This window comes from Phyllobates terribilis, unplaced genomic scaffold (assembly GCF_046119375.1).
Source record: "Phyllobates terribilis strain yellow unplaced genomic scaffold, ASM4611937v1 Scaffold_5__5_contigs__length_657084704, whole genome shotgun sequence".
NCBI classification, from domain to species: Eukaryota; Metazoa; Chordata; class Amphibia; order Anura; family Dendrobatidae; genus Phyllobates; species Phyllobates terribilis.
This window is the reverse complement of record NW_027362765.1, coordinates 84,451,593-84,475,255: the sequence shown is the minus strand read 5'-3', so window position 1 is coordinate 84,475,255 and position 23,663 is coordinate 84,451,593. Positions and strand designations below refer to the sequence as shown.

Below are 23,663 nucleotides of genomic sequence, written 5' to 3'. Positions count from 1 at the left end.
CTGGGGGCGCAGTCTGTGGCCCGCACTGTTCTGGGGGTGCCGTCTGTGGCCCGCACTGTTCTGGGGGCGCCGTCTGTGGCCCGCACTGTTCTGGGGGCACCTTCTGTGGCCGGCACTGTTCTAGGGGCACCGTCTGTGGCCGGCGCTGTTCTGGGGGCACAGTCTGTGGCCGGCCCTGTTCTAGGGGCACAGTCTGTGGCAGGCGCTGTTCTAGGGGCAGTCTGTGGCCGGCGCTGTTCTAGGGGCACCGTCTGTGGCCGGCATTGTTCTGGGAGCACAGTCTGTGGCCCGCACTGTTCTGGGGGCACAGTCTGTAGGGGGCACTGTTCTGGGGTCACAGTCTGTGGCCCGCACTGTTCTGGGGGCACAGTCTGTGGCCCGCACTGTTCTGGGGGCACAGTCTGTGGCCCGCAATGTTCTGGGGGCACAGTCTGTGGCCCACAATGTTCTGGGAGCGCCGTCTGTGGCCCGCACTGTTCTGGGGGCACCGTCTGTGGCCGGCACTGTTCTGGGGGCAAAGTCTGTGGCCGGCACTGTTCTGTGGGCAAAGTCTGTGGCCGGCACTGTTCTGGGGGCAAAGTCTGTGGCCGGCACTGTTCTGGGGGAGCCGTCTGTGGCCCGCACTGTTCTGGGGGCGCCGTCTGTGGCCCACACTGTTCTGGGGGCACCATCTGTGGCCCGCACTGTTCTGGGGGCGCCGTGTGTGGCCCGCACTGTTCTGGGGGCGCCGCCTGTGGCCCGTACTGTTCTGGGGGCACAGTCTGTGGCCCGCACTGTTCTGGGGGCATCATCTGTGCCCATTTCTCCTCTCGTGCTCACATGTATTCTCAGATGCCCCTTGCAGCCATTTATATGATGACAGATATGACTATAACCCCTTCATGCCCTAATCTCCGCCCCAGACTCACCCGGCCTTCCCTCCCTGAGCCCCACGACCAGGCCCCGCCGCCTCCCCGTTCTCTCCGGTCACTCTCGGCCGCCGCCGGTGTTTCGTTGCCATAGTGAGCGCTGACTGCAGCTCGGCGCTCCGACGTGGAGCCTGCACATTGGCCAGTGCTGAGCCAGGCCAGAGCAGCGGAGGCCAGAGCAGCCGCAGACATGGATGGGTGAGCGCTTCCTGTACACTGCGGATATCCCCCTGCCCTGTACAGCGCCCACCAGGGGGACTAGGAGTCCCAGCATGCCCTCTCTACCCCTGGGAGTCATTATCCCGGGAGGGACTACAACAACCAGCAAATTCAGCCATGTTCATCACTGCTCACAGGAATTACTGACAAGCTGTGCTCATTAATGCGGCAGCTATGGGGGCACAGCTGTGGCAGGGATCTACCCCCTTAATCTCACTCGTCACCAACCTGTGACCTTATAGCTGCTGCAAATCCACAACTCCCAGCATTCCCTGACAACCAGGCACTGTGTGGGCATGCTGGGAGTTGTAGTTATGCTGCAGGTTGGAAATAAGAGGACAGGACTGCTATGAATGACGTGTGGTGGGGTCCGGCTTCTGAGACCGACCCTACCGAGACCATGTAATAGAGCAGGATCCCCCTATGTGAAGTCTGGACGGCCCCTTAATCATCCAGCTGCCATTTTTTGCGGTTCCGTTTTTTCCTCCCTTTTCCCAGAGCCATAACTTGTTTATTTTTCGGTCAGCATAGCCGTATGAGGGAATTTTTTTTTTTTTTTTTCAGGACGAGTTGTTGTTTTTGATTTTACCAAATAAATTACTAAAAAATGGGAAAAAATCTCCAAATGCGAGGAAATAGTTAAAAAACAAAAAGGTAATTCCGCTATTGTTTTTTGTGCTTTGTTTTTACGGCGGTAAAAAATGACCCAGACGCCTGATTCTCAATGTCAGTGCGATTACGGCGATACCAAGCGTATAGCATAATTATATTATTTCAGCTTCTTACAAAATTCTGAGCTTTGTAAAAGAAACAATATTTTGTCACCATTTTCCGAGATTTTATTCTTTCGTCAATGGAGCCGGGTGACAGCGTATTTAGCGACCGAGCTGTGTTTATATACACTGCTCAAAAAAATAAAGGGAACACTCAAATAACACATCCTAGATCTGAATGAATGAAATATTCTCATTGAATACTTTGTTCTGTACAAAGTTGAATGTGCTGACAACAAAATCACACAAAAATCATCAATGGAAATCAAATTTATTAACCAATGGAGGCCTGGATTTGGAGTCACCCCCAAAATTAAAGTGGAAAAACACACTACAGGCTGATCCAACTTTGATGTAATGTCCTTAAAACAAGTCAAAATGAGGCTCAGTATTGTGTGTGGCCTCCACGTGCCTGTATGACCTCCCTACAACGCCTGGGCATGCTCCTGATGAGGTTGCAGATGGTCTCCTGTGGGATCTCCTCCCAGACCTGGACTAAAGCATCCGCCAACTCCTGGACAGTCTGTGGTGCAACGTGACGTTGGTGGATGGAGCGAGACATAATGTCCCAGATGTGCTCAATCGGATTCAGGTCTGGGGAACGGACGGGCCAGTCCATAGCTTCAATGCCTTCATCTTGCAGGAACTGCTGACACACTCCAGCCACATGAGGTCTGGCATTGTCCTGCATTAGGAGGAACCCAGGGCCAACCGCACCAGCATATGGTCTCACAAGGGGTCTGAGGATCTCATCTTCGTACCTAATGGCAGTCAGGCTACCTCTGGCGAGCACATGGAGGGCTGTGCGGCCCTCCAAAAAAAACTGTCATGCTGAAGGATGTTGCAGGCAGCAGATCGCTCTCCACGGCATCTCCAGACTCTGTCACGTCTGTCACATGTGCTCAGTGTGAACCTGCTTTCATCTGTGAAGAGCACAGGGCACCTGTGGCAACTTTGCCAATCCTGGTGGTTCTGTGGCAAATGCCAAGGTTGGGCTGTGAGCACAACCCCCATCTGTGGACGTCGAGCCCTCATACCACCCTCATGGAGTTGGTTTCTAAACGTTTGTGCAGACACATTCACATTTGTTGCCTGCTGGAGGTCATTTTGCAGGGCTCTGGCAGTGCTCCTCCTGTTCCTCCTTGCACAAAGGCGGAGGTAGCGGTCCTGCTGCTGGGTTGTTGCCCTCCTACGGCCCCCTCCACGTCTCCTGGTGTACTGGCCTGTCTCCTGGTAGTGCCTCCAGCCTCTGGACACTACACTGACAGACACAGCAAACCTTCTTGCCACAGCTCGCATTGATGTGCCATCCTGGATGAGCTGCACTACCTGAGCAACTTCTGTGGGTTGTCCTTCTCATGCTACCACGAGTGTGAAAGCACAACCAACATTCAAAAGTGACCAAAACATCAGCCAGAAAGCATTGGTAGTGAGATGTGGTCTGTGGTCCCCACCTGCAGAACCACTCCTTTATTGAGTGTGTCTTGATAATTGCCAATAATTTCCATTTATTGTCTATTCCATTTGCACAACAGCATGTGAAATTGATTGTCAATCAGTGTTGCTTCCTAAGTGGACAGTTTGATTTCACAGACGTTTGATCTACTTGGAGTTATATTCTGTTGTTTAAGTGCTCCCTTTATTTTTTTGAGCAGTATATATATATATTACTAAACCTCCTCCCGAAAAATGTGATTAAATGTAATCAAAACTTCATATGTATTAACAAATTATATACATATATATTAGTACATACAGTTATATGAAAAAGTTTGGGCACCCCTATTAATCTTAAGCTTAATGTTTTATAAAAATTGGTGTTTTTGCAACAGCTATTTCAGTTTGATATATGTAATAACTGTTGGACACAGTAATGTTTCTGCCTTGAAATGAGGTTTATTGTACTAACAGAAAATGTGCAATCTGCATTCAAACAAAATTTGACAGGTGCATAAGTATGGGCACCTCACCAGAAAAGTGACATTAATATTTAGTAGATCCTCCTTTTGCAAAAATAACAGCCTCTAGTCACTTCCTGTAGCTTTTAATGATTTCCTGGATCCTGGATGAAGGTATTTTGACCATTCCTCTTTACAAAACAATTCCAGTTCAGTTAAGTTTGATGGTCGCCGAGCATGGACAGCCCTCTTTAATGATCCCACAGATGTTCAATGATATTCAGGTCTGGGGACTGGGATGGCCATTCCAGAACATTGTAATTGTTCCTCTGCATGAATGCCTGAGTAGATTTGGAGCGGTGTTTTGGATCATTGTCTTGCTGAAAGATCCATCCCCTGCGTAACTTCAACTTTGTCACTGATTCTTGAACATTATTGTCAAGAATCTGCTGATACTGAGTGGAATCCATGTGTCCCTCAACTTTAACAAGATTCCCGGTGCCGGCATTGGCCACACAGCCCCAAAGCATGATGGAATCTCCACCAAATTTTACTGTGGGTAGCAAGTGTTTTTCTTGGAATGCTGTGTTTTTTTGCCGCCATGCATAACGCCTTTTTGTATGACCAAACAACTCAATCTTGGTTTCATCAGTCCACAGGACCTTCTTCCAAAAAGAAATTGGCTTCTCCAAATGTGCTTTTGCATACCTCAGCCGACTCTGCTTCTTTCGCATCACTCTCCCATACAGCTTCTCCTTGTGCAAAGTGCGTTGTATAGTTGACCGATACACAGTGACACCATCTGCAGCAAGTTGATGCTGCAGCTCTCTGGACGTGGTCTGAGGATTGTCCTTGACTGATCTCACCATTCTTCTTCTCTGCCTTTCTGATGTTTTTCTTGGCCTGCCACTTCTGGCCTTAACAAGAACTGTCCCTGTGTTCTTCCATTTCCTTACTATGTTCCTCACAGTGGAAACTGACAGGTTAAATCTTTGAGACAGCTTTTTGTATCCTTCCCCTGAACAACTATGTTGAATAATCTTTGTTTTCAGATCATTTGACAGTTGTTTTGAGGAGCCCATGATGCCACTCTTCAGAGGAGATTCAAACAGGAGAACAACTTGCAAGTGGCCACTTTAAGTAGCTTTTCTCATGATTGCATACACCTGGCTATGAAGTTCTAAGCTCAATGAGGTTACAAAACCAAAAAAAGTGCTTTAGTAAGTCAGTGAAAAGTAGGTAGGAGTATTTAAAACAAGAAAAGGATAAGGGTGCCCATACTTATGCACCGGTCAAATTTTGTTTGAATGCAGAGTGCACATTTTCTGTTAGTACAATAAACCTCATTTCAAGGCAGAAACATTACAGTGTCCAACAGTTATTACATATATCAAACTGAAATAGCTGTTGCAAAAACACCAATTTTTATAAAACATTAAGCTTAAGATTAATAGGGGTGCCCAAACTTTTTCATATAACTGTATGAAGTTAAATTTAATAGATAGAATTTGTAATAATATAATTAGATAGATAGACATTTTTGTTAGTACATACAAGGTTTTGATTGCTTTTTATTGCATTTTTTGAGAGGAGGTTTAGTAATTTTATATTTTTGTAGAATAAACTTTTATGGTTGCATCAATACCGAATAAGTTTTTGTTTTGCTTATTTGTTTTCTTTTTTCTTTCTTTCTTTTGGAAGGGTTTAAAAAGGGGCGGGAGCGTGATTCAAATTTTATGGTTTTTTTTTATTTATTTTTTTATTTTGTTTTTTAAACCTCAGATTACCTTTTTTAGTGACTGTTTACTGCAATAGTTCAGTATCATAGTCTATAAAGCCAACATGGCATCTATAGGAGTCTAAAGCTTGCCCCGGGCTGGCGTAGCTACCCATCAGCACCCTGTGATTGCAGGCAGGGTTTCGGGGGGGGAGCATTGGTAACCGAACTTAAATGCTGCTGTCAGTGATTGACAGCAGCTTTAAAGGGGATAAACAGCAATGACGACAGTTGTTGCTGTCAGACACAGATGTAACCTGCTCTGAAACGGGCTCAGCTTCTGATCCCGCTCCATGACAGGACTAAGCCATATCTGTGCTTTGCTATTACAGACTTGCATGCCAGTTTCCATTTACTGACAGCAAGCCTCTGCTTGCTTGAACACATATAGTGTTTGAACTGCTGCTTGAACACATATAGTGTTAATAACCATTGCCAACCTCTGCAGGAAATCACAGACCCTATTAGTCAAGAGTAGGAAGTCCCATCACTAACTTTTACGCCGTTTTTTTCTCTCTCACCTCAGGCAACATGACGATGCCAACAATGGCGACTTTACTTGGGAGAAAAGAGCAAGTGTCAAGATGATCCTGGTTCATCTAGACCTTAAAGGGGCTCCTCCAAAAGTCTCCTACCTGGCTAAGGTAACAGACATAGCCTACTGTCCGTAATATATTGTTTCTCTTGAAGGAAAATTCCTTTAATCTGGCATCCAGATCTGATAACAGGGAACAGTAGATGTTTCTCAATAGTTTATAAAGTTTGGTACCTTTTTTTTGTCTTCCTAGGTTTTGCCGCTCTTCTCTTCCCTTGGAGCCACCGGGCTGCTGATAGAATATGAAGACACCTTTCCATATTACGAAGAACTCCTCCCGCTGCGAGCTGCTCACGCCTACAGGTGGTCACAGCCCCTATAGTAATCGATCATTGTGCAACTGTACCCATTAGTGATGCAGTAATCCTTAACAAGGGACAAGGCTATGACATTTAACTACCATAATACTGCCCCTATGTACAAGAATATAACTACTATAATACTACTCTTATGTACACGAATATAACTACTATAATACTGTCACCTATATACAAGAATATAACTATAATACTGCTCCTATGTACAAGAATATAACTACTATAATACTACTCTTATGTACACGAATATAACTACTATAATACTACTCTTATGTACAAGAATATAACTACTATAATACTGCTCCTATGTACAAGAATATAACTACTATAATACTACTCTTATGTACACGAATATAACTACTATAATACTGCTACTATATACAAGAATATAACTACTATAATACTGCTCCTATGTACAAGAATATAACTACTATAATACTGCTCCTATGTACAAGAATATAACTACTATAATACTGCCCCTATGTACAAGAATATAACTACTATAATACTGCTCCTATGTACAAGAATATAACTACTATAATACTGCCCCTATGTACAAGAATATAACTACTATAATACTGCCCCTATGTACAAGAATATAACTACTATAATACTGCTCCTATGTACAAGAATATAACTACTATAATACTGCTCCTATGTACAAGAATATAACTACTATAATACTGCCCCTATGTACAAGAATATAACTACTATAATACTGCTCCTATGTACAAGAATATAACTACTATAATACTACTCTTATGTACACGAATATAACTACTATAATACTGCTACTATATACAAGAATATAACTACTATAATACTGCTCCTATGTACAAGAATATAACTACTATAATACTGCTCCTATGTACAAGAATATAACTACTATAATACTGCCCCTATGTACAAGAATATAACTACTATAATACTGACTCTATGTACAAGAATATAACTACTATAATACTGCTCCTATGTACAAGAATATAACTACTATAATACTTTCCCTATGTACAAGAATATAACTACTATAATACTGCTCCCTATGTACAAGAATATAACTACTATAATACTGCTCCCTATGTACAAGAATATAACTACTATAATACTGCTCCCTATGTACAAGAATATAACTACTATAATACAGCTCCCTATGTACAAGAATATAACTACTATAATACTGCGCCTATGTACAAGAATATAACTACTATAATACTGCTCCCTATGTACAAGAATATAACTACTATAATACTGGTCCTATGTACAAGAATATAACTACTATAATACTGCCCCTATGTACAAGAATATAACTACTATAATACTGCCCCCTATGTACAAGAATATAGCTTCTATAATATTGCTCCTATGTACAAGAATATAACTACTATCATACTGCCCCCTATGTACAAGAATATAACTACTATAATACTGCTCCTATGTACAAGAATATAGCTACTATAATACTGCTCCTATGTACAAGAATATAACTACTATAATACTGCTCCCTATGTACTAGAATATAACTACTATAATACTGCCTTCATATACAAGAATATAATTACTATAATACTGCCTCTATGTACAAGAATATAACTACTATAATACTGCTCCTATGTACAAGAATATAACTACTATAATACTGCCCCTATGTACAAGAATATAGCTACTATAATACTGCCCCCTACATACGTGGTCAAAATTGTTGGTACCCCTCATTTAATGAAAGAAAAACCCACAATGGTCACAGAAATAACTTGAATCTATCAAAAGTAATAATAAATTAAAAATCTATCTAGGTACACACCATGTCACCAAACAGCACAGTGAGTTTCTGTAGCTCTATATACAGGCCCACTGACTGATTACAAGATTGTAGACACATGTGATGCTAGTTAGTGGACACAACTTGATTTAACATGTCCCTTTTGTCACATTATTTTCAGGGGTACCATCATTTCTGTCCAGGACTATTTCATGAGTTTAATTTTTTTTGAAATTCTGTGGAAGCAGGGTTGAAAAGCAATGACTGACTTTCATTTGTTCATTTTCATAGATTTTTAATTTATTATTACTTTTGTCAGATTCAAGTTATTTCTGTGACCATTGTGGGTTTTTCTTTCATTAAACGAGGGGTATTAACAATTTTGACCACGTGTGTAACTACTATAATACTTCTCCTATGTACAAGTATATTACTACTATAATACTGCCCCCTATGTACAAGAATATAACTACTATAATACTGCTCCCTATGTACAAGAATATAACTACTATAATACTGCTTCTATGTACAAGAATATAACTACTATAATACTGCTCCCTATGTACAAGAATATAACTACTATAATACTGCCCCTATGTACAAGAATATAACTACTACAATACTGCCTTTATATACAAGAATATAACTACTATAATACTGCCCCTATGTACAAGAATATAACTACTACAATACTGCCTTTATATACAAGAATATAACTACTATAATACTGCCTTTATATACAAGAATATAACTATTATAATACTTCTCCTATGTACAAGTATATTACTACTATAATACTGCCCCCTATGTACAAGAATATAACTACTATAATACTGCTCCTATGTACAAGAATATAACTACTATAATACTGCTTCTATGTACAAGAATATAACTACTATAATACTGCTCCCTATGTACAAGAATATACCTACTATAATACTGCTCCTATGTACAAGAATATAACTACTATAATACTGCCCCTATGTACAAGAATATAACTACTACAATACTGCCTTTATATACAAGAATATAACTACTATAATACTGCCCCTATGTACAAGAATATAACTACTACAATACTGCCTTTATATACAAGAATATAACTACTATAATACTGCCTTTATATACAAGAATATAACTATTATAATACTTCTCCTATGTACAAGTATATTACTACTATAATACTGCCCCCTATGTACAAGAATATAACTACTATAATACTGCTCCTATGTACAAGGATATAACTACTATAATACTGCCTTTATATACAAGAATATAACTATTATAATACTTCTATGTACAAGTATATTACTACTATAATACTGCCCCCTATGTACAAGAATATAACTACTATAATACTGCCCCTATGTACAGGAATATAACTACTATAATACTGCCCCTATGTACAAGAATATAACTACTACAATACTGCCTTTATATACAAGAATATAACTATTATAATACTTCTCCTATGTACAAGTATATTACTACTATAATACTTACGTACCAGTTTGGTTTCCTCTTAAAATCACTGATACTTTTGCAGCCCTCAAGAAATCCGGGAAATTCTGAGACTGGCGCATATTAACCATTTAGAAGTCATTCCTCTCATACAGACATTTGGACACATGGAGGTATGGACCATGTAGATGGTGATAGGCTTTTCCTCATGGTCCTAATTTCTGGATTCTTTACTTTTATAGTTTGTACTGAAACATAAAGAGTTTGCCCACCTGAGGGAGGTCCCGATGTATCCGAACAGCCTAAACCCTCATAGGGAGGAGTCCCACCAGCTTCTCCATGCCATGATAAGACAGGTGATGGAGCTCCATCCTGGTCTACACTGGCTCCATATGGGCTCAGATGAGGTACAATATCTTATACATCTGCCCTATTAGTAGAGGGGGTCCACATCTGTTGATTAAGGGGGACTATACTCTGCAATCAGCCCATCGGGGGGGGAAAGGGTCTAAGACTGGACACTGAACCATTAGAAGCTGCCAGAAGATTTGACTTTCTGCAGTCCCAGAGCCACAAGGAAGACAGAGCATTATTTTGATGCAGCTTTAGATGTGACCAAAGTAAATCTGTACTGGTCAGAGCTGTATATAAATACACTCTCTTTGCCTAGGTCTACTATCTTGGGGAGGGTGAAGAGTCCAAGAAGTATCTTTCCGAAAATGAGCAGACTGTTGAAGACCTCTTTATGTGCCACCTGAAGAAAGTAGCCTCACATGTGGTTTCCACATATCCAGGTGTCAAGCTCATCTCGTGGGATGATATGCTGAGGGGTGCATCTGTACAAAAATTGACAGGTGGATAGAGAGGGTTATTCCACAATGTTGATGGAGAAGTATCTTCAAAAACCTGGATGCATAGCATTTCTCACCTCTGTTGTTTTCTGTCATGGGTAGACTCCGGAGTGACCCAACTGCTGGAGCCAATGATCTGGGACTACACCCCAAACCTAGAAGTTGACAATAGAGGTACCATAAATAATTATCTACTACAGGGTACCTAGCAATACATGCCACCGCCTGTGGGAGGCACCACTGTGCTGTGATGATGTGGATTTCTTGCAGTCGCACTGATCGAAAAATACTCGCAGAGCGGCTTCCAGAAGATCTGGCTGGCCAGTGCCTTTAAGGGGGCCACTGGGACCTCCCAGCAGCTCACTCTTATTGGACATCACCTGGAGAACCACAAACGTTGGCTACAGGTGATACAGAAGATGCCCCTTGATATTCTGCAGGGAGTGGCCATCACTGGCTGGCAGAGGTACTTTCCTCACACTTGTAATGTTAGCACCCCCATCTCGTATGGGGGTTCCCTTTGTATTTACATTAAGGGTTAAGCACTGCTCTATATTTTTCAGGTACGACCACTTCTCAGTTCTGTGTGAGCTCCTGCCGGTGGGGATACCTTCTCTGGCCCTGTGTCTGCAGACACTGAAGAATGGTATGGTCCACCATACACAGCACTGTGCACAAGTTTTAGGCAGGTGTGGAAAAAATGCTGCAAAGTAAAAAGCTTCCAAATAAAGAAGTGTTAATAGTTTATCAATTAACAAACTGCAAAGTGAATGAAGGAAAGAGAAATCTAAATCCCTAAAATATTTGGTAACGGCCCTTTGCCTCCATCACTTCTTGTCGGTACTTGTCACTTGCACGCAGTGTTTGAAGGAAATCGGTATAAGGTTGTTCCAAACATCCTGGAGAACTGATCCCAGATCTGTAGATGTCGCTTGTGAAAATCCTTGTGTCTCTTCATATGATCTCAGACAGACTGGATGATATAAGATCAGGACTCTTTGGGGCCGGATCATCACTTACAGGACTGCTTGTTCATAATGACATTGGCGGGATGTTTGTGGTGGTTGTTCTGCTGCAGAAAAAAAATAGGAGCCAATCAGACGCCTCCCTGGTGGTATTACACTATTGATAAGTATCTGACTGTATTTCTCAGCATTGAGGACACCAAGAAATGGGAAAAATTGAGGAATGTAGATGCAGTGACCTGGCCAAAGAAACTTAGTGCAGCAGATGAAAGACACATCATGCTTACTTCCCTATGAAATCGGAAGATGTCCAGCAGTGCCATCAGCTCAGAACTGGCAACAACCAGTGGGACTCAGCTACATCTATCTACTGTCTGGAGAAGTCTAACCAGAAGTGATCTTCATGGAAGAGTTTCACCTAAAAACCATAACTTTCACATGGAAACAAAGCCAAGCAACGCAACTATATATGAAAATATTGGAACATTGGGTGTAGAAAAAACGGCAGCAGGAGCTCTGAACTGATGAATCACAATGTGAAATATTTGGTGTAGCCAGGGACAGTGTGTTCCTCGCAGGGCTGGAGAGCATCAAAATTATGAGGGTCTGCAGGAACAGTGGAGGGTCCTACAAATATAGGGCTGCATTTCAGGAAATGAAGTTGGGGATTTAGACAGGATTAATGTTGTCCTCAATGCTGAGAAATACAGACAGATACTTACCCATCATGTAATACCATCAGGGAGGCGACCGACTCCAAATTTATTCTACAGCAGGACAACGACCCCAAACATCCAGCCAATGTCATTAGGAATGAAGAGTCATGGAAGTGATGATCCGGTTCCGTAGAGCCCTGATCTCACATCATCCGGTCTGTCTGGGATCACATGAAGAGACACAAGGATCTGCACAAGTGACATCCACAGAAGATCTGTGGTCAGTTCTCCAAGATGTTTGGAACAACTTCCTGCCAAGTTCCTTCAAAAACTGTGTCCAAGTACAAGTCTACAAGTCCCGAGAAGAAGTGATGAAAAGAAAGGGCCCTCACCAAATATTGATGGGATTTTGATTTCTCCTTTGTTCATTCACTTTGCATTTTTTTAATTGATGAAAATAAACTATTAACACTTCTATATTTGAAATTATTATTACTTTGCAGCTTTTTTCCACACCTGCCTAAAACTTTTACACAGATATATGTTGATAAACCTCTAAACTTACTGGCAAGAGGGTGTCCGACTACCAGACCTCCTCGCTGTTTTCTAGAACAAAGGGGCCACAGGGCTAGTGAAGCAAACTAGCCCAGCACTGGGCAGGAGCTGCACCTCTGCTTGCATTCAGCAGCCCCTTCATTCTAGTAATTGTGGGATCCCAGAGATCGGACTCCCCAACTTTGTCACATTGCAAGGGGCTGTGTTGTACCCTCTCTTGACTAAAGTTTTATCAGTGCATGTTTTTAAAGGGCCGGTCCTGGATTACTAAAATATGGCTGTTTTCTTCCAGAAATAGTGCCACCTCAGGTTCTCTGGTTGGGTCTACTATTGCAGCTCAGCCTCCCAAAATCAGAGGACAGGGATGGAGCAGCCATTTGTTTGTAACCTTGATCAACTCTATGTCTCTCTTGTCACCCCCACCCCCAGGTGCGTACTCTGAGCAGTTGGCCGCCTCTGTCCAGAATGTCTTAGGAATGTCTTCTTTGGATACCGAAAACTACACTAGGTAAACAGAGGAGACTCATCACTTGTTGTCACCCATCTTTCTCAGGAACAGACGTGACTAAAATCATTTTTTTGGGATTATGTGACTAAAATCAGGCAGAATGTTTTTTCAACACTTGGGCGGCCTCTTTCTTTGCTCTGGTATTTTTATTTTGAGGTTTTGCACCTCTTATTATCATATTTTATTTTGTGGCAGTGAAGCTTCCGGCTCCTTTCCCGGCAGTGACGTTCTCATACTCATAACCCAAATCCTGTTCTTCCTGAAGGCTCCCACACAAGAGTTCCTGGAGAGAAACCGGTGAGAGCCAACCAAAAAGTGCGGGGATCTAGTTTAGTGAACAGGAGGACAAAGAGGTGCGGGGATCTAGTATAGTATAGTATACAGGTGTAGGGACGGTGCTCTAATCTAGTATACAGGAGGAGGTTCAGGGATCTAGTATAGTATACATGTGGAGGTGTGTAGATCTAGTGTAGTATGCAGGAGGGCATAGAGGTGCAGGGAACTAGTGTAGTAGACAGGAGAACAAAGAGGTGCGGGATCTAGTCTAGTATACAGGAGGGCAAAGATGTGCAGGGATCTAGTGTATACAGGTGGAGTTGCGGTAGTATAGTATACAGGAGGAAGTGCAGGAATCTAGTATAGTATACAGGGGACAAAGAGGGGCGGTGACCTAGTGTAGTATACAGGTGGAGTTGTTTGGACCTAGTATAGTATACAGGAGGAGGTGCAGGGATCTAGTATAGTATACAGGGGACAAAGAGGGGCGGTGATCTACTATAGTATACAGGAGGACAAAGGTGTGGGGATCTAGTATAGTATACAGGAGGAGGTTCAGGGATCTAATATAGTGTGGTGATCTAGTGTAGTATACAGTGGGAAAAAGAGGGGCAGGGATCTTGTCTAGTACACAGGAGGGTAAAGAGGTGCGGGGATCTAATCTAGTATACAGTAGGGTAAAGATGAGCGTGGATCTAGTGTAGTATACAAGTGTAACACAATACAAGGATGCCTAAAGAAATGTGCTTCTGGAGGTGTTAGATAGAAATATATACTGTGTGTATATATATATATATATATATATATATATAAAATATTGTACCAACCAGAATAAAGGACCAGTATAAGCGAAAAGGACAGTCGGAAAAGCATAACGAGAAACAAGGGGAAAAAAGAGGAACCGACCATAAAGTCCAAAATACCAGATGTAGTGAATAATATATTTATTGGTAACAGGTGACAATAATGTATAGCAGATCAAATACAATAATTAAAAACATCTAAAAAACAGGGGCGCGTATCCGGATGGTGTACAAAATTCATGTGGGAGGATATTAATATACATAAAGTGCACAGTATTGCAGTATATATAAATATAATAAATAGTATATGTAAGTGCTAGTGCTTTAAAGGTTCCCCTAAATTATGTGTAACATATATAATATAAATTAAATCAATATCAGTATCCTCGCATATGTGCGATGGCACAATATGTATTGCACATAAATATGTTAAAGGGGGGGAAGAAAAAACCTGCAATAATCAATAACTGCAAAAAATTCATCTGCACTGGAGCCAAAGCAAGTCAATGTGCATATAAGATATACAGGTATATAGATATAATTGGCATGTATCAAAAGTAAAAATTACTTACAAATAGTATGCTAAATTGCTCCCACGGACCGGACCGCGTCCACCCCTGACGAAGGCGCTTGCCGAAACGCGCGTCGGGGTGGACGCGGTCCGGTCCGTGGGAGCAATTTAGCATACTATTTGTAAGTAATTTTTACTTTTGATACATGCCAATTATATCTATATACCTGTATATCTTATATGCACATTGACTTGCTTTGGCTCCAGTGCAGATGAATTTTTTGCAGTTATTGATTATTGCAGGTTTTTTCTTCCCCCCCTTTAACATATTTATGTGTAATACATATTGTGCCATCGCACATATGCGAGGATACTGATATTGATTTACTTTATATTATATATGTTACATATAATTTAGGGGAACCTTTAAAGCACTAGCACTTACATATACTATTTATTATATTTATATATACTGCAATACTGTGCACTTTATGTATATTAATATCCTCCCACATGAATTTTGTACACCATCCGGATACGCGCCCCTGTTTTTTAGATGTTTTTAATTATTGTATTTGATCTGCTATACATTATTGTCACCTGTTACCAATAAATATATTATTCACTACATCTGGTATTTTGGACTTTATGGTCGGTTCCTCTTTTTTCCCCTTGTTTCTTAGTATACAAGTGGAGGTGTGGAGATCTAGTGTAGTATACAGGGGACAAGGGGGGTTGGGATCTAGTGTAGTATACAGGAGGACAAAGGTGCAGGGATCTAGTATAGTATACAGGTGGAGGTGTGGTGATCTAGTATAATATACAGGAGGAGGTGCAGGGATCTAGTATAGTGTTGTGATCTAGTGTATACAGAGGGACAAAGAGGGGCGGGGATCTAGTGTAGTATACAGGTGGAGTTGCTGGTGATCTAGTATAGTATACAGGAGGAGGTGCAGCGAATCTAGTATAGTATGCTGGGATCTAGTGCAGTATACTGGAGGACAAAGGTGCGGGGATTGTCTAGTAGACAGGAGGACAAAGAGGGTTAGGGATCTAATCTAGTATACAGGAGGGCAAAGATGTGCGGGGATATAGTTTAGTATACAGATGGAGTTCCTGGGGATCTAGTATAGTATACAGGTGAAGATGTGGAGATCTAGTATAGTATACAGGGGGACGAAGAGGGGCAGGGATCTAGTGTATACTGGGGGACAAAGATGTGCAGGGATCGTCTAGTATACAAGAGGGTAAAGAGGTGCAGGGATCTAGTCTAGTATACAGAAGGGCAGAGCAGTGCGGGGATCTAGTGTAGTGAACAGGAGATTTAAGAGGTAGAGATCTAGTATAGTATACAGGAACATATGAAGGTGCAGGGATCTATTGTAGTATATAGGAGGACAAAGGTGTGGGATCTGGTGTATACAGGTGGAGTTGCGGGGGCTCTAGTATAGTATACAGGGGGACAAAGAGGGGCGGGGATCTAGTGTAGTATACAGGAGGAGGTGCAGGGATCTAGTATAGTGTGGTGATCTAGTGTAGTATACAGAGGGACTAAGAAAGGCAGGGATCTAGTGCAGTACACAGGAGGGCAAAGATGTGCGGGGATCTAGTGTATACAGGTGGAGTTGCTGGGGATCTAGTATAGTATAAAGGAGGAGGTTTCGGGATCTAGTATCGTATACAGGGGGACAGAGAGGGGCGGGGATCTAGTGCAGTATACAGGAGGACAAAGGTGCGGGGATTGTCTAGTAGACAGGAGGACAAAGAGGTGCGGGGATCTAATCTAGAATACAGAAGGGCAAAGATGTGCGAGGATCTAATGTAGCATACAGGTGGAGTTGCTGGGGATCTAGTATAGTATACAGTAGAGGTGGCGGGATCTAGTATAGTATACAGGTGAAGGTGTGGAGATCTAGTGTAGTATACAGTGGGACAAACGTGCAAGGATCTAGTCTAGTATACAGAAGGGCAGAGCAGTGTGGGGATCCATTGTAGTCAACAGGAGAGCAAAGAGGTGTGGAGATCTAGTATAGTATACAGGAACATATGAAAGTGCAGGGATCTAGTGTAGTATACAGGAGGACAAAGGTGCGGGATCTGGTGTAGTATATAAGAGGGCAAAGAGGTGCAGTGATCTAGTATAGTATACTGGAGGACAAAGAGGTGTGGGGATCTAGTATAGTATACAGGAGGACAGAGGTGCATGGATCTAGTATTATATAAAGAAGGACAGGTACGGGATCTACATTACTGTGTAGGAGGAAATGGCGGTGCTGGGATCTAGTATAGTATACAGGAGAAGATGTAGGAGGTGGAATCTAGAATAGTATACAGGAGGAGATGGCGGTGCAGAGATCTAGAATAGTATTCAGGAGGAGATGGAGGTACATGGATATAGAATAATATACAGGAGGAGATAGAGGTGCGGGATCTAGTATACTATACAGCCGGAGATGGAGGTGCGGGATCTAGTATAGTATACAGGAGGAGATAGGTGCTGAGATCTGGTGTAGTTTACAGGAGGAGATGGAGGTGCGGGATCTAGTATACTATACAGCAGGAGATGGAGGTGCAGGATATAGTATAGTATACTGCAGGAGATGGAGGTGCGGGATCTAATATAGTATACAGGAGGAGATAGAGGTGCGGGATCTAGTATACTATACAGCAGGAGATGGAGGTGAGGGATCTAGTATAGTATAGAGCAGGAGATGGAGGTGCAGGATCTAGTATAGAAAACAGGAGGAGATAGAGGTGCTGGGATCTTGTGTAGTTTACAGGAGGAGATGGAGGTGCGGGATCTAGTATAATATACAGCAGGAGAGGAAGGTGCGGGATCTAGTATACTATACAGCAGGAGATGGAGGTGCGGGATCTAGTATACTATACAGCAGGAGATGGAGGTGCGGGATCTAGTATACTATACAGCAGGAGATCCAGTATAGAATGAGGAAACAGATGATGAAACATTCATATAGCAGTAAATTGTGTCCATTGTCTTCTTACAGGTTTGTTATGGGTTGGTTCAGCTCATTTCACAGAAAGAGAAAAATGATCCATCCCATAATGGTTCAGCAGATAGAACCAGAGGCCGTGAGGTAAGTGATGCAGAGCCAGTCGTATTGTGTCTAAGGTCAGATTCACACATCTGTGTTTCCCTGCCGGAATACGCGCTGCGCTACACAGACGGGCTGCAGGTCTCCGGACTCTAACGCAAAAGCATGATACACAGTGGCATGTAAAAGTTTGGGCACCCCTGGTCAAAATTTCTGTTATTGTGAACAGTTAAGCAAGTTGAAGATGAAATGATCTCTAAAAGGGCTAAAGTTAAAGATGACACATTTCCTTTGTATTTTAGGCAAAATATATATATATAGTCATCTTTTACATTTTAAAAATTGCAAAAACAAAAATGAGCCGATGCAAAAGTTTGACCACACTGCACGGTTAGTACCTAGTAGCGCCTCCTTTTACAAGTATCACAGCTAGTAAACGCTTTTTGCGGATCCGTTTTTTGCAGTAAAATGCAGTGTCTCTGGGCATCCCAGCAAAGTCAGTGGGTTTCAAGATATGACATTCAGACACATCGTTTTGTGAGGATCCGTTTTTGGGCTCAAAAACGGATCCTCACAAAGAATGAGCATGTCAGTTTGTTCGGTGTTTATCTATGAGCTCAAAAACCTTTCAGGTGATGCGGTTTTTTAAAAAGCTGATCTGCTTTTGCAGCTGAAAAACGTATCCTCAAAAAACGCAGCAAAAACGCTGTATGTGAATGTAGCCTTAGATCAGGAATAGAACAGCCATTTATAGGACATTTCATAACTTTCCCAAATTCCTATGAAAAAATGTTCCCCACAAACTGCATTGATCTACTGCACCCAATTTATTATATATTTTAGGAGTCGGAGTCGGTCCATTTTATACCGACACCACCAAAATGAGCAACGACTCCGACTCCACAGCCCTGATTATAGTAGTTATATTCTTGTACATAGGAGCAGTATTATAGTAGTCATGTTCTTGTACATAGGAGGCAGTATTATAGTAGTTATATTCTTGTACATAGGAGCAGTATTATAGTAGTTATATTCTTGTACATAGAGGCAGTATTATAGTAGTTATATTCTTGTATATAGGAGGCAGTATTATAGTAGTTATATTCTTGTACATAGGGGGCAGTATTATAGTAGTTATATTCTTGTACATAGGGGCAGTATTATAGTAGTTATATTCTTGTACATAAGGGCAGTATTATAGTAGTTATATTCTTGTACATAGGAGCAGTATTATAGTAGTTATATTTTTGTACATAGGGAGCAGTATTATAGTAGTTATATTCTTGTACATAAGGGCAGTATTATAGTAGTTATATTCTTGTACATAGGAGCAGTATTATAGTAGATATGTTCTTGTACATAGGGGCAGTATTATAGTAGTTATATTCTTGTACATAGGGGCAGTATTATAGTAGTTATATTCTTGTACATGGGATCACTAATATAGTAGTTATATTCTTGTACATAGGGGCAGTATTATAGTAGTTATATTCTTGTATATAGGAGGCAGTATTATAGTAGTTATATTCTTGTACATAGGGGGCAGTATTATAGTAGTTATATTTTTGTACATAGGGAGCAGTATTATAGTAGTTATATTCTTGTACATAAGGGCAGTATTATAGTAGTTATATTCTTGTACATAGGAGCAGTATTATAGTAGATATGTTCTTGTACATAGGGGCAGTATTATAGTAGTTATATTCTTGTACATAGGGGCAGTATTATAGTAGTTATATTCTTGTACATAGGATCAGTAATATAGTAGTTATATTCTTGTACATAGGGGCAGTATTATAGTAGATATATTCTTGTACATAGGAGCAGTAATATAGTAGTTATATTCTTGTACATAGGGGCAGTATTATAGTAGTTATATTCTTGTACATAGGGGCTGTATTATAGTAGTTATATTCTTGTACATAGGGGCAGTATTATAGTAGTTATATTCTTGTATATAGGAGGCAGTATTATAGTAGTTATATTCTTGTACATAGGGGGCAGTATTATAGTAGTTATATTTTTGTACATAGGGAGCAGTATTATAGTAGTTATATTTTTGTACATAGGGAGCAGTATTATAGTAGTTATATTTTTGTACATAGGGGGCAGTATTATAGTAGTTATATTCTTGTACATAGGGGCAGTATTATAGTAGATATGTTCTTGTACATAGGGGCAGTATTATAGTAGTTATATTCTTGTACATAGGGGCCGTATTATAGTAGTTATATTCTTGTACATAAGGGCAGTATTATAGTAGTTATATTCTTGTACATAGGAGCAGTATTATAGTAGATATGTTCTTGTACATAGGGGCAGTATTATAGTAGTTATATTCTTGTACATAGGGAGCAGTATTATAGTAGTTATATTCTTGTACATAGGGGGCAGTATTATAGTAGTTATATTCTTGTACATAAGGGCAGTATTATAGTAGTTATATTCTTGTACATAGGAGCAGTATTATAGTAGATATGTTCTTGTACATAGGGGCAGTATTATAGTAGTTATATTCTTGTACATAGGGGCTGTATTATAGTAGTTATATTCTTGTACATAAGGGCAGTGTTCTAGTAGTTATATTCTTGTACATAGAGGCAGTATTATAGCAGTTATATTTTTGTACATAGGAGGCAGCATTATAGTAGTTATATTCTTGTACATAGGGGCAGTATTATAGTAGTTATATTCTTGTACATAGGGAGCTGTATTATAGTAGTTATATTCTTGTACATAGAGGGCAGTATTATAGTAGTTATATTCTTGTACATAGAGGGCAGTATTATAGTAGTTATATTCTTGTACATAGGAGGCAGTATTATAGTAGTTATATTCTTGTACATAGGAGGCAGTATTATAGTAGTTATATTCTTGCACATAGGAGCAGTATTATGGTAGTTATATTCTTGTACATAGGAGCAGTATTATAGTAGTTATATACTTGAGCATAGGAACAGTATTATAGTAGTTATATTCTTGTACATAGGGGGCAGTATTATAGCAGTTATATTCTTGTACATAGGGCCAGTATTATAGTAATTATATTCTTGTACATAGGAGCAGTATTATAGTAGTTATATTCTTGTACATAGGGGCAGTATTATAGTAATTATATTCTTGTACATAGGAGCAGTATTATAGTGGTTATATTCTTGTACATAGGGGCAGTATTATAGTAATTATATTCTTGTACATAGGAGCAGTATTATAGTGGTTATATTCTTGTACATAGGAGCAGTAATATAGTAGTTATATTCTTGTACATAGGGGCAGTATTATAGTAGTTATATTCTTGTACATAGGATCAGTAATATAGTATATTCTTGTACATAGGGGCAGTATTATATTAGATATATTCTTGTACATAGGAGCAGTAATATAGTAGTTATATTCTTGTACATAGGGGCAGTATTATAGTAGTTATATTCTTGTACATAGGGGCAGTATTATAGTAGTTATATTCTTGTACATAGGGACAGTATTATAGTAGTTATATTCTTGTACATAGGAGCAGTAATGTAGTAGTTATATTCTTGTACATAGGAGCAGTATTATAGTAGTTATATTCTTGTACATAGGAGCAGTATTATAGTAGTTATATTCTTGTACATAGGGAGCAGTATTATAGTATTTATATTCTTGTACATAGGAGCAGTATTATAGTAATTATATTCTTATATATAGGGTGCAGTATTATAGTATATTCTTCTACATAGGGAGCAGTATTATAGTAGTTATATTCTTGTACATAGGAGCAGTAATATAGTAGTTATATTCTTGTACATAGGAGCAGTATTATAGTAGTTATATTCTTGTACATAGGAGCAGTATTATAGTAGTTATATTCTTGTACATAGGGAGCAGTATTATAGTAGTTATATTCTTGTACATAGGAGCAGTATTATAGTAATTATATTCTTGTACATAGGAACAGTATTATAGTAGTTATATTCTTGTACATAGGAGCAGTATTATAGTAGTTATATTCTTGTACATAGGAGCAGTATTATAGTAGTTATATTCTTGTACATAGGAGCAGTATTATAGTAGTTATTTTCTTGTACATAGGGAACAGTATTATAGTAGTTATATTCTTGTACATAGGGGCAGTATTATAGTAGTTATTTTCTTGTACATAGGGGGCAGTATTATAGTAGTTATATTCTTGTACATAGGAGCAGTATTATAGTAGTTATTTTCTTGTAAATAGGTGCAGTATTATAGTAGTTATTTTCTTGTACATAGGAGCAGTATTATAGTAGTTATATTCTTGTACATAAGGGCAGTATTATAGTAGTTATATTCTTGTACATAGGGGCATTATTATAGTAGTGATATTCTTGTACATAGGAGCAGTAATGTAGTAGTTATATTCTTGTACATAGGAGCAGTATTATAGTAGTTATATTCTTGTACATAGGAGCAGTATTATAGTAATTATATTCTTGTACATAGGAGCAGTATTATAGTAATTATATTCTTGTACATAGGAACAGTATTATAGTAGTTATATTCTTGTACATAGGAGCAGTATTATAGTAGTTATATTCTTGTACATAGGAGCAGTATTATAGTAGTTATATTCTTGTACATAGTGGCAGTATTATAGTAGTTATATTCTTGTACATAGGAGCAGTATTATAGTAGTTATATTCTTGTACATAGGAGCAGTATTATAGTAGTTATATTCTTGTACATAGGAGCTGTAATATAGTAGCTATATTCTTGTACATAGGAGGCAGTATTATAGTAGTTATATTCTTATACATAGGGACAGTATTATAGTAGTTATATTCTTGTACATAGGAGCAGTATTATAGTAGTTATATTCTTGTACATAGGAGCTGTAATATAGTAGTTATATTAATATCTTTCTTTTCTCCGATATTAGTCTGTTGTCTAATTGGACTTTATTACTGGGAGATCTTCAAGCAGCTTTGCTCAAGATCTTTCCTGACATTGCGGTGGATGAATGGATGGAGGAACATTTAATGCCATATTATGTCCAACTCCAACAACTTGTGCAAGATCTTAATACTGCCCTGGAGAACCAGACATAAATGGGTCCTCACCATGAACCATCTGCTTCTGAGCCTCAGCTATGACTGGTTACCTGTTGAAGTTTTTTATTTCAGTCTTAGTCCTTTCAAATTTCCCTTATCTTGAATTACATAGTAATATACTGTACTCTAGCCCCATCCAGAGCTGCATTCAAAATTCTGCTGGCTGACACTTGAAATCCATCAACACGGTACTGACTCACATCTAATGCAATGTACTCGATTCATCAATTATGATTTTTGTTATGTCAATTTTCTTTTCTTGCGGTGCTCGCTGACTGTTTTTGTGCCAATTTGATCTAAATGGCGCGTGCGGTTCAGGAATTTAGTGCAAAATCAAAAATACTCTTTAAATCCTGTCTTGAACTGCTTTTTCTTGCAATAGGTTTTGCAAATAGAAAGATTAATATGGCGCAAAAAAATAAAAAAGGCTTAAAACACCTAACAGGCGCTAATGCAGTAATGCATCGGACCTTTAGAGCAGCAGAGAGAATTTGATCTAATTTAGCCACAATGGACCAATTAAAATTGTTGATGCAGCTTTGGATGTGAATGGAGGATATGACAGTCAATATGATTGTTTGTAAATCACAATTATTTTACTGTATAGCTAAAAATAAAAATTTTTTTACTTTCTGCCAAAGAAAATGCGCAATTTACTATAATTTCTTTAATTCAGCAAATAATAGTTCGGAAAGAACCGCCGCACATT

General features: G+C 39.8%; 2 protein-coding genes across 4 annotated transcripts in view; one reads left to right on the top strand and one right to left on the bottom strand.

The window, feature by feature from the left end:
* The window catches only part of OGFOD3 (2-oxoglutarate and iron dependent oxygenase domain containing 3), a 109,362-nt gene extending 108,227 nt beyond the window's left edge, over positions 1-1,135 (bottom strand). Inside the window, exon 1 of one of the 2 annotated variants that reach the window (XM_073682499.1) lies at positions 909-1,135. In XM_073682499.1, the coding sequence (XP_073538600.1) occupies positions 909-1,000 (92 nt within the window). In that variant the 5' untranslated portion in view covers positions 1,001-1,135. The remainder of the gene's footprint in view (positions 1-908) is intronic. The other variant, XM_073682500.1, reaches the window with a different exon arrangement.
* HEXD (hexosaminidase D) lies at positions 909-23,599 on the top strand. Of its 2 annotated transcripts, XM_073682498.1 has the most exons (14): positions 909-1,106; positions 1,692-1,781; positions 6,102-6,219; positions 6,364-6,473; positions 9,793-9,880; positions 9,950-10,114; positions 10,378-10,561; positions 10,661-10,732; positions 10,829-11,024; positions 11,122-11,204; positions 13,164-13,242; positions 13,438-13,539; positions 17,841-17,930; positions 22,783-23,599. In XM_073682498.1, exons 3-14 carry the CDS (start codon positions 6,160-6,162, stop codon positions 22,949-22,951), a joined length of 1,398 nt encoding a protein of 465 aa, XP_073538599.1. In that variant the 5' UTR covers positions 909-1,106; positions 1,692-1,781; positions 6,102-6,159; the 3' UTR covers positions 22,952-23,599. The 2 variants fall into 2 exon arrangements, with proteins under 2 accessions (XP_073538599.1, XP_073538598.1); XM_073682497.1 differs by lacking the exon at positions 1,692-1,781 and having other exon boundaries at positions 910-1,106.
* The last annotated feature ends 64 nt before the right edge of the window (positions 23,600-23,663 follow it).

Bases quoted from the DNA above. Each gene is read 5' to 3' on its own strand.
- HEXD (XM_073682497.1), top strand. The intron at 6,220-6,363 runs GTAACAGACATA...TTGTCTTCCTAG, and splicing joins AAGTCTCCTACCTGGCTAAG to GTTTTGCCGCTCTTCTCTTC. The intron at 11,025-11,121 runs GTACTTTCCTCA...TATATTTTTCAG, and splicing joins GCCATCACTGGCTGGCAGAG to GTACGACCACTTCTCAGTTC.